Source organism: Thalassophryne amazonica, chromosome 4 (assembly GCF_902500255.1).
Source record: "Thalassophryne amazonica chromosome 4, fThaAma1.1, whole genome shotgun sequence".
Lineage (NCBI taxonomy): Eukaryota > Metazoa > Chordata > Actinopteri > Batrachoidiformes > Batrachoididae > Thalassophryne > Thalassophryne amazonica.
Window position 1 is genome coordinate 109,879,178 of NC_047106.1, and position 12,422 is coordinate 109,891,599.

The 12,422-nt window shown below is 40.5% G+C and overlaps 1 protein-coding gene across 2 annotated transcripts in view; it reads left to right on the plus strand.

Moving 5' to 3' along the window:
• LOC117508614 (FRAS1-related extracellular matrix protein 2-like) overlaps window positions 1-12,422 on the plus strand; it is a 385,322-nt gene that overhangs the window by 320,197 nt on the left and 52,703 nt on the right. For both annotated transcript variants that reach the window (XM_034168411.1, XM_034168410.1), the window contains exons 17-18: window positions 11,390-11,582; window positions 11,664-11,768. In XM_034168411.1, coding sequence (XP_034024302.1) covers window positions 11,390-11,582; window positions 11,664-11,768 — 298 coding nt within the window. The remainder of the gene's footprint in view (window positions 1-11,389; window positions 11,583-11,663; window positions 11,769-12,422) is intronic.

Genomic DNA, 12,422 nt, shown 5'->3' on the forward strand with positions numbered 1-12,422 from the left:
TAGGGACACTAAGTAGTCCTGCACATTGAGAACGCAAAGCCTGGGCCGGTACGTAGGTGCCAGTCCGTGAACAATTTTATAGGCTAATAGCAGAACCTTAAAATCTGATCTCACTGGGACAAGAAGCAATGCCAAAGAAGAGATGCCAAAAATGGGTGTAATGTGATCAAACTTTCTGCTTCATGTCAAAACTCTGGCAGCAGCATTTTGAACCAATTGGAGACCCCTAATGCTGGACTGTGGTAAACCAGAAAATAGAATATTGCAGTAGTCCAACCTAGAAGAGACAAACGCATGAATCAGGGTCTCAGCATCAGTCACAGACAGGATGGGACGAATCTTTGCGATATTTCACAGGTGAAAGAAAGCACTCCTCATAATATCTCTAATGCAGAGGCCAAAGGACAATGTAGGATCAAAAATGACCCCAAGGTTCCTCACTTTGTCACTCTGATGTATGACACACGAGCCTAGGCCAAGTGTTAACTGGTCAAATTCATGCTGATGTCTCACTGGACCAAGAATCATCATTTCAGTCTTATCAGAGTTTAAAAGTAGGAAGTTACTAGACATCCAGCTTCTCACTGATGCAAGGCAGTCTTCTAAAGATTTTATGTGGATGAGATTACCAGCAGTTATCAGCATGTATAACTGAGTTTCATCAGCATAGCAGTGAAAGGTAACCCCAAAAAGCTGCAATATGTGCCCAAGGTGTGCTATGTAAAGGGAGAAAAGCAGGGGACCTAAGACAGACCCCTGTGGATCCATAAATTTCATGTCACTAAGGTTAGAGGTAGTGTTATTGTACAAAACACAGTGACAATGACTGGTCAGGTATGATGTCAACCAAGCAAGGGCATTCCCAGTAATCCCAAAATGAGTCTCCATCTTATTGAGTAGAATATGATGATCCATTGTATCAAATGCACCACTGAGATCTAACAGCACCAGTACTGTAGTGGTGTCTCAATCCATTGCAAGCAGATCATTTAGTGAGAGCTGTCTCTGTGGAATGATATTTTCTAAAAGCAGAATTTTAGAGCAATATGATAGATTTGATATAAGTAATGGTTTAATCACTGCAGATTTGAAACTTTTAGGAACAAATCCAGAAGTTAATGAGAGATTAATAATTTCCAGTCTTTCCATGTTTTGTTCCCACATATTAGTTAATTTGTTTCCATGTCTTGAATAATTCATTCTTACATCTTAATTAAACTGAGTTGCATTAGATGCTATTTGTTTCCACATTTTAAGTAAGGCATTCCTGTATCTTAATTAAGGGCCCCGTCACACACGTATGCAACACGTGTAAAATTGTAGCTGCTTCCAATGCCTCGTACACCTATTGCTACAACTATTTGCGCACACCAACGGCTGAAAGAGAGAGTGTGCCCTGTGAGAGCCCATCGAACCCTCTCGTGACAGGTGCTGGCCATATTCCAGGTGACATGTGCAAACATCTAACACTGCTTGCATGGCACTTAGAAAATGTGTGGCCATTCATGCTGTTAACGCAGTCAGCAGACGATCACTGTCAAGCTGGATGTGAAATTTGTCTACGTGTCCCACGAGAGTGGCTGTGCAAACAGATACAATGACACGTTAGTGTGTGCGCTGAACTGACAGGAGATGCGTCCATCCACAGGAGCGTCTGTGGAAATCTGTGGTTCTGGACGTCATGGCTGGGAAACACGTACCGTGTTTGGATGGATATGAACTGACAACTACTCACTGTGACGCGCGTGTGTCTGCTTGCTGTCATCACGTGGACATATATAAAAACATATATCGTTGTTGCAATGGGTTTCAGCGAGTGAGTGCATCGCATGCACATTGACAGGCTACCCCAGGTGATCCAGACCGTCAGATTGTAGCAGGCGATCTAATGGGCAATCTAAATGTCATGTGACTCACAAGAGCTCTAATCCACATGACGCGGTGTCTGTCCTGTGGCATGCTGTCCACAAGACACTCATGTCGGGCAGGACACGCGTGCCGGGCCGGCTCAACAAGCTGCCAGTAGATATGGACATGATAAGAGCGCCCTGCTTCTCATTCATATCATGGCCATGGATCATCTACAGAGGAACAGATGGATCATACTTGTATTGCCTGCTTGATAAGAGGGATTCGATAAAATGTGGTGTTTTTATATGGTGTGTGGTTTTATTTTTTCTTTAATGCATCCATTTCCTTGTTGAAATCACGCATTTTCCCGCACCTTTCACAGGACAGTGATGGTAGCTCAGTGGTAAAGTTTTTGACAGGCAAGCAGAGCTTTTGGAAAGTGCAGGTTCGAATCCCGTGGGTGGCATGTTGTTTTTTATTTTCATAGCAGCTCATCGCGGAGCTGCTCACACTATGTTCCCGCATGCACAAACTGTCGCAGCAGCATTGTTCACGCCTGCCTGTCGGCTCGATGTATTCGTGGTTCACTCATACGAGCTGTTTCGCCATGAGTCACCCTGAGTTGTACTTATTCATACTATATGTGAAGGGGCCCTAACCTATGTACATAGACATTTCATTCCCACATTGCGATTAAGTCATTACCACATCTTAACTAACTTGTTCCCATGTTTTGTTCCCACATTTTACTTTAATTATTCGCAAGTCTTGATTAACTCGTGTGCAGTGGTGTGCACACTTCCGATAATCTGATAACAGATAATCATCGAAGATAATGTTTTCATTATCAGATTATCTTTTTAGATAACTTTAAAAACCATTGTCGGACTAATTATCTTCCAATAAATTGTCACCCGATAACTTTTAGACCGATAACATAGTAAACCAAGTTGAACAGCGGCAAACATTTTTAAAATTTAAAATCAGTTGACACTTACCTGTTAAAAGTTTCCTAAGAAATGTATAGTTCCACCCTCTGCAAACAGAAGAGAGCTGCTTTCAGAAAAAACACTCTATCCTCTGCAGGCAAAGGAAAACTGGTCACACAAAGAAAAATCATTTTCTTTAACACCATACTGATACACTGGCAATATCACCCAAGTCATCCAGAGGCATACATTTTTAACTTATGGTTCAAATTTTAACCAAACTAATTTTGGACAAGTTATTTAAAATTACTGTCATGTCTGAAGTTTTATAAAGTGAAAATATCAGATATATGTTTTAGTTTTAAAGTAATGTGCTAATTTTTAAGGTTTTGTGAGCACATGCTGTGCCCAGCAGTGCATTATGGGTGATAGGGTAATCTCAGTACATTTACAACAGGACAAATGCATTTCAGACACTCTGTTCAGGCTCCACGGACAGCAGCATTAAACTCTAGTGCCTAAAACTCTTGTGAATATATTCTCTGGGTTTATAGACATTATTGTATTTGCGTTTGTTAAATTCCATGCATCTTAAATGTAGCAGACACGGATTATCTGGAGTTTTGTTTTGGCACGTTTTCACGGTCTCTACTGCCATCTACTGGCCAGTAGTGTTCATGGCAGTATTTGCCCTAAGTACTAAGCGTCTGGGCACCAGTAGATGGCAGTGTTCTACTTATTTTGACCCAGGTTATATCAGATGGTTGTCAAATCAACTTTTTGGCTTTGCAAATGGCCTTTTTTTTTTTTTACAAATTAAGTTTAAAAACAAAACAACAACAACAACAACAAAAACATTACAAGACAGCTCTGCGGTGTGTGCGAGCGGTTGGACACTTGTAGCTCTTCAGCAGCAGGATACAGAATAATATCAAACAGGTTTGATTTTCATTCAACCATACGATTGGTGATCAGGAGGTGGTTGTGAGATGTTGAATGCAGCTTGTTACTCCATGTACACTACACGATGCAGGATGCGCAATTAACCTGAAACTCGGTCCAAAAAAATTCTCACATGAATGAAAAATCATCTGAAAAAGGGCCAAAACTCGCACAGTGTAAAGCCAACATTTATGTGTCAAGACGATATTGAGTGCACGTTTTACAACATCATAAAATGTGCGCACATCATAAAACGTGCGCACGGCACTAATAAAATGTGGGCACCTTCTCTCCACATGCAAAACATTTTGCGATGACACTTCCAGGGCTCCGTAAAAATGCCTGTTTTTACAAATAAAAAATGGAATATTTTACAAAAGCACATTTATCTGTAAACACCAACACACGACACACGTCACATTAACGTGTTGGTTTACATAATGAATGACTGAACCAATCAGTGTTTAGCAGAGGCACTTTTACCCATAATCCTTTTCGATCTGTCTGTGTTTGTTACAAAACCTTAGAATTAGTGCATTATTCAACATTAAAAGATATATGTTATATTTTAACTATGTACAAATGACAGAATTGACATTAATGGAGTTATTCTATCAGTATTCACACAAAACCATGTCAGTATGACTTTATTTTTCAAGACCTCCGCCTGACCGGAGCATTGTGATTGGGTACAGAGCTGACTTCGTGGCTTCTCTCATGGTGCTTCTGTGCTTCTGTGCTTCTGTGCTGTGTAGCTGTGTAGCTTCCAGCAAAGGGCAGCATGTTCAAACATAGAAGTACTCCCTCATTGTTTGAGTGTTTTGTTGCTGCTTCCAAAAGCGATCGTGGTGTTAAAACTCAAATTTGGCTTGTTAGTAGTTGCAAATATACCAGAGACAATACTGGAATTTATCGGTTATCTGTAACTTCTGATACATTTTTGGGTGGTTTATCTTTATCAAAGATAAGTTTTCAGTTATCTGATTATCTGTTACAGAAGTTAATTTTTTGGTTATCTGTGCCCACCACTGCTCATGTGGTTGAGATACAATTTGCTCCCATGTTTTAAATAACTTGTTCACCCCAAGGCTCCATAATGTTACACACAAAAAAGGAGTGAAAATATCTTGGTTACACACCTTTTTCAAGATTCCCTTCAAATTGTAAATGTATGTATTACAGATTGGACCCAATCTGTTATAAAGTTTTGTAACAGTGGTTTCATGAGTTTTTAGTTGTGCTTCTAAGGGCCCCTTCACACGTACTGCGAATTTGGTCGATTTGCTCATAAAGTGCACATGAAGCAGGAATTGTGTGCAAAATGTATAAAATCGCAGCTGCCTCGTACAGCTGTTGGTACAACAATTTGCACACACCAGCGCATGAAAGACAGAGTGTGCACTGTGCAAGCCCATCGAACCCTCTCGCAGCAGGTGTTGGCCAAATTCCAGGTGACACACACGAACATCTAACACCGCTCGCATGGCACTTAGAAAATGTGTGGCCATTTGCACTATTAACCCAACAGTCAGCAGACAGTCACTGTCGTGCTGGCAGTGAAATTTGCCTAAGTGCCCTAGGAGTGTGGCTTTGATGTGTGCGCTGAACTGACAGGAGGTGTGGCCGCAGACAGAAGCAGCTGTGGACATCTATCGTTCTGGATATCTCAGCTGAACAACACGTAATGTGTTTGGACAGACATGAACTAACAAATGCCCACTGTATCCCACGTATCTGCTTTTTGTCATCACGTGGACATAAATAAAAACATATATCGCTGTGGCGAGGGGCTGCAGTGAGCGTGTGCATTCTGCAGCCTATTGACTGGCTGCCCCCATATTCCCTTTGGCATCTCTCTGTGTTTGTTACAAAGCTTCAGAATTAGTGCATTATTTAAAATTAAAAGATATTTGTTATATTTTAACTTTGTACAAATGACAGTATTGACATTAATGGAGTTATTCTATCTGGATTAATTTGATGATTTTAAATCAAAACCATAAGTCAAAACTGCTTTATTTTCCAAGACCTCTGCCTCACTGTGTCACTGCTGTATTCTGTTAAGGAGTAATGCCTTGTTTTGTGTGTGGGTGTGGGTGTGGGTGTGCGTGCGTGTTGCTTCACTGCTGCAAAATATCTAGTAAACAGGAGCTTCCAGCAGTGAGCAGGGCGCACAAAGACAGAAGTGCTGACTCATTTTTTGGGTCTGTTGTCACCTTTGATGCTACCAGAAGCGACCGTGGTGTTAAAACTTAAAATCAGCTTGTTAGTAGTTGCAACTGTACTGGAAGCAATACTGAAAGTTATCGGTTACCTGTAGCTTCCAATGAATTTTTGGGTGGTTTATCGGTTTTGCTTTATAAAACATAACTTCTCAGTTAGCTGATTAGCTGTGTTCCTGTTTGCACGAACTGTTGCACCGGCATTGTGCAGGCCTGCCCGTCGGCGCGATGTTTCGTGGTGCGCTCATACGAGCTTTACCACCGTGATTCGCCTGAGTTGTACATATTCACACTATGTGTGAAAGGGCCCTAACAAACCAACAGACAGATGTGTCCAAAACAAATCCACCTTTGTTAAAAGAAAACTGTGCCGTGTTCTGGATTAGGGAAATGGTCCTAATCTCTATACATTAACACATCCAGCTATAGTCTTTCTACAGCCTATTCAACAAAGTAATCCATTGGATACTTGCAGCTTATGCAGTGTTTTGTATGTAGATTTTGTTGCTATGGTTACTGGTGAACAGAGCAAAAGAAGGTTATGTACACACACACACACACACACACACTGAGACACATAGATTCAGTTTCACACCCCGCAGACAGGATCAATGTGAACAGAATTGGGCTTTGTTTGGAAACACGCTGTGACCCGAGTGCTCGTCCAAGTGGGTCAGCGGGCTGAGCTGGGGCCAGTAACATGCCACAGCGTGGAGCTTCATGCCCGGCTTGATGGCACAGAAGGAATCTATTAAGACCCAGCGAGTTGTGTCAGGAGGCCACTCTGTAAATCATTTGCTCTCAGCACCCAGAGGCAAAGGCACGTCTCCACACGTGCAAGCAGATACTCCTCTCAGGTCAAAGGACACACCCTAATCAGTACCCATCTATGGGTGCCTGGATCAGGGAGGTAACTTGCAGCAGTTCAGATATTAAAGACAAGTCACAATATCACTGTCTCTGAACTGTGCAGAAAAAAAGAGAAAAGTGTCCCAGTACACTAGTTCTCATTATAAATGTAAATAGAATGGCTGATTTGGAATTACTTAAAATGACCCGTGCATATTGTTACCTTAACTTTTGAGCCAGTCTCTTCTTTTTAAGAGTATAGTTTGTGTAGTAGTAAAAGTAATATTTAAGTCATGCCCGGGGGCGAAAGTAGTTTTAAATTCTTGCTAGTAGGCCTACGATTACCACAACTTTCATCACTTCATATTGTTCGCCTCTTCTCGGCGTCATGCATCCTTAAAAAGTTTCAGTATTTTAGTACCTGTATGGGCCCTACAATAGACTGGCGTCCTGTTGAGGGTGTACCCCACCTTACACCCTATGACTGCTGGGGTAGGCTCCACTCCTCGGTGACCTTTGATTGTAGAAAATGGATGGATGGAGTACCTGTATAGAGTAGAAAGACTTTAAAACACTTGAATGGTGCAGCCTATATATATAAGGAAAAAAGTTCTGCAGCATGTTGGTGGAAGCTGGCGCAAACTAGTAGCAATGAACAGTGTCTGGGCTCCTTCCAGCACAGACAGTTCAGAAGCAATTCAGAATGACTTAGAACAGGGGATTTCAAAATGTAGGAGAGTGAGCCCCCTCAGAGAACAAATGAATAGCTGCCCCCCACCCCGACACACATACACACAATTTCAACATCTTCGTGTGCTTCTTTTTATTCTTTTACACATCATAAAAACATTTTAAAAGTATTTGTGTGCTTTTAAGGAACTGTCTATGCATTTACACATTTTACAGCCTTTGTAAACTTTTGTAAATGTTTTAAAGAACTTTCTATTATTTCCCACATTTTCAGACATTTTAAACGTGTTTTTAAAGGCATTTCTATTCTTTCACACATTTTACAGCCTTTGTAAACTTTTGTAAATGTTTTAAAGAACTTTCTATTATTTTCCACATTTTCAAACATTTTAAACATGTTTTTAAAGAACTTTCTATTCTTCTATTTTTATCTTTTATCATATTTTATTAAACTTTTTTTTTTTTCATTAAACACTAGAGCTTGTGTATTCTGCACATATTGGGCCTCATGTATCAACGTTGCGCACTTGTGGCGTAAATTTACGGTGTAAAATTGAAGTACACCAAAGTTGCCGTGACATGTATCAAGCAGTGCGCACCTGCCCATTTCCGGCGTACGCCTGACGTGACCTTGATAAATGCGGCGGGTGAAAACAATCGTAATTATAATAAACACGCCCATAAATATTGAGACTCCGCTTCAGACACACCCTCATTTTACGACATGGAAGCCAGGAAGATGGCAAAGAAAAAGAACTCCACCAATCATGACGCGTGCCAATAGAGCATCAAAAGTGGCCATCACATCAGTTGTTTTGTAGTATAATCAAAAAAGTGTTACAGTGGTCCCTCATTTATCGCGGGAGTTACGTTCTAAAAATAGCCCGCAATAAGTGAAGTCCGCAAAGTAGTCAGCGTTATTTTTTACAATTATTATAGACGTTTTAAAGCCGTAAAACCCCTCACTACACACTTTATACACTTTACTCAATCAGGCATGAACATTTTCTCACTTTTCTCTCGTGTGTAAACACTCTCAAAGTTCAAACGTTAGTAGAAAAATAAGACCAGTATTATAGAATGAAACTAAAGATCCAAACCTGTTTTCAGGCCCAAACATTTGTTTAAGAAATAAAAATAGAACATTTTCCTAAATAATTATGATGGCTTTTAGAACTAACAAATTTAATTTTAACGATCAACCTACGAGGTTGGACACATAAGAAATTCTTAATAGTGACTGACCGGTATTTCACAGATCGTGCCTCTTCGTCCTGACGCCGCGCCTTTTTCCACTGAGTCAAACCTCGCTGCAGGTGTCTTTTTCCGAGTGAAGAACACAGTTATGAGTAGTTGCTGGCGCTCTTTTTTCTTCTGGGCGAGAAGATTCTTATAAACAGACACAGACCACAATGAAATGTAAAAAAAAAGCATGCAAAATTGGACTAAAAAAAATCCGCGAAACTGCGAGGCCGCGAAAGGTGAACCGCGTTATAGCGAGGGACCACTGTATTCTCTTTTCACATGTCAATAATTCTTGACATGTGAATATTTGCTGGCTCAATTAATAAGACACTCCTAATTTTTCAGATGCCTTTATTTTTAAATTTTATTTATTTATTTATTTTATTGTAACAAACGAATGGAGAAGACAAAACCTGATTGCAGCACGGGCGAATTAAGGGAATGAGAACACTACAGTTGTAATTATCAATTTCATAGTCTAAAATGATCACACCACATAAAGTTAAGCTCAGCGCTGCTCTGGCTCCAGATTCGAAGTCTGGAGAAAAAGGCGAGCAGCGCTTTCTTTGCGGTCAGCGCTGTGGCCACGGATCGTGCTCGAGACCAAAAGCGGGATTTGTATTTATTATGTAGTATAATCAGGAAAGTGTTATTTATGTAACATATGCATTGATTTGTATAATGGCACTGTTTATCATGTTGATCATTTACATTTTTATGTGGATTCCAGTGCTGGTTCATTTTGGTGTATAATTTGCACCACCTCTCGACCTGGTGTATATTTTCAGCGCAGCGTACGCCAACGACCACATTGATAAATGCCAAGTAGCACAGCCATTTTGGCGTACACCCCATATACGCTCAAATATCGCCGTACGCAACGTTGATACATGAGGCCCAGTGAGAGTATTTTAACATTTCATTTTTGTGTTTGGTTTGGTCACTTGAGTTGTAAATGTAATAGAATTGTAAAAATGGCGGGGAAAATTGTGGGAAAACCCCAGAAGCGTCTGGCCCACATTTACACTGACAGGATGAGGAGGAAAGCTCAGAGTCCTGGCAGACAGCTCTCATCCTCTGTCTTGTCAGTTTGAGCTCTTGAAGTCTGGGAGGCGCTACAGAGCTCCACTGGCCAAAGGTTCTTTTAAAAAATCTTTTATACCAAATGCCGTCGCCATAATGAACTCAAAACAGTGACCACTCCACAAATAAAACCTGAACTGCTTTACTTCTGTTTTATTTAATTTTATTAGATCTTATTTTACATTTTATTTATTTTACTAGGTCTTATTCTACTTCTTCCTTTACTTCTATGTATTTTCTGTATCTTATCTTTGTTTTATTTGTGTGTTTGTATGACTATGTTTGTATTTTAGTGTTGTCTTTTTTGTGTTGGTGAGCCGAAGACAGTTTTCCACATCGGTGGACAATAAAGAATTATTCTATTCTATTCTATTCTATTCTATTCTATTCTATTCTCTATGTGTTTTTAAACATCTTCGGCATAGCTAACACATTTTAACATAAATAATAAGGGATGGGTATTGATAAGATTTTAGCGATATCAGTGCCATTATCGATTCCCTTATCAATACCTCCTGTGAATTTTCTGTGTACTAAAAGTAGGCTTTACAGGTTTTTTTATGTGAACAACATTTTATTGAGTCTTAAAGTAAATAAATATGAAATTGGTCACTGGATCCTTGATCTCTGGACAGAAATAAAAATAGCAAAATCTGTAGTTTTTTCTCAAAAGCATTTCCTTTCAGACATTAATGGCATTTTGGGAGGAAAAAATGTTTTAGTCTGTTGTCTGTGTTACATTGATTGGAAAGAAGTATCATTTTATTTAATGCGGCGATTCACTATGAAGTTATTCATTCCGATCAGACTCTATCTTGACTCTGCAGAGAGCAGCGGAGTGTTTGGAGCTGTGTGAACGGAACGGAGGACGATTCACGATCACGGGACTGATAAAACCAAACTGTCTCCGGTGTTGAATCCACAGCCCTGTCCACCATCTCCATCACTGTCCCCACGGAATGTTTCCCATGGATCACGCAAACACACCATGCCGGGCTGTGTGGCGTACATTACGGGATGGCACTGTGCCATGCTGTGTGGCTGTGTGGCGTGCATTTCGCAATGGTGCAGTGCCAGGCTGTGCGGCGTGGGGCGATCGCTCCATGCCAGGCTCTGCTATACTCCGTAGGACACGCACACACAGCCACAAACAGCTTGGGAGGTGGACGAAGGTCACACGCAACACTAACTTGGTAGCATAGTAAAAGGGCCATATGCGGCCCGCAAGCCATAAAATGCCCACGTGTGGTATAGACAATACTGTTCCTGTACTTATTTCTTATCAGATTTAAACCAAATTACAGTATTACATAGCAATAGTGGATAATACATGTGTTTCTAGTACATGTGTTTTCTTTATGTCTGCCGCCTCAGTACCTTTGTAAAAGTGATGAAGCACTATTCAGAAATGAACATGCACGTAATTTACAGATGGAGACATGCACACTGGGAACACATATTCTTTTTATCCAAGGTGCCTTTGTGGGGTTTTTAACATCTCTGTAGCAGAGGTGGACCTAATTAGCCTATGATCTGTGTACTTTTTGTTCTTACACATAACGTGTGCTTTCCTTACAGGTGTTAAATCTCGTGCAGTCCTATGTGACTCTTCGGGTGCCACTGCACGTGTCCAATGTGTTCCACTCTCCTGTGGGAGCAGGAGGATGGCAGCACTTTGACCTGCAGTCAGAACTAAGGCTCACGTTTGTGTATGACACTGCCATCTTGTGGCGGGATGGCATTGGTAGTCCACCAGAGGCAGAGCTGCAAGGTCAGTCTTTAATTCTGCAGTAATGGAAGAATAATAATCTCAAGAAAATGGAAGTTAGATATTTAATCGTTGTCTTTGCAGGTGCACTCTATCCAACCAGCATGCGCATCAACAGCCAAGGACGCCTTGTGGTCAACTTCCGCACCGAAGCTCGATTTAGAGGCCTGTTTGTCTTTTCACATTCAGGTGTGTCACAGAGCATATGCTGATTATTGATGGGTATAATAACACATTTCTATCAACATAACATAGTAAGCTGGGGACTGGTGACTGTTAGTTTGCGTAATCACCTATATATGCAATACAGTATTATTACTCAAATCATGGGCATAATTCATATTGTTTTGAAATAACTGACAAATACTTTGTCAGTTCTAACATTTTTTTCTCAAAAATTTTAAATAAAACATTGATGGAAAATTTTAAATTAGATTAGATAGTGTGTAAAATTGTGTGTAAATTTGTTTTTAATCTAACTTTTACAGTTAGTCATGAGTCCTGTATAGGCCCTGAGGCCCGCCCTCAGACCAGCCTTCTCTTAGCAAAAGAGACCTGGTGACCAGAAAGAAAGAAAGAAAGAAAGAAGAGAGGAAGGGAAGGGAGAGGAAGGGAGGGGAGGAAAAAAGGTAATTTATCTTCACACCATACAGGCTCATGGGCATATCACCCACGTCATGCAAAAATTCAGCTATATGTTTTAGGTTTAAAGTAATTAACTAATTTTGAAGGTTTTAGCGTTTAGACACACATGCCGCAGTGCATTATGAGTAAATGTGTGGCAGCAAATGCTGTTCATATTGCTATGAACATGGAAGTATGAATACCAAGTGCCACACATTC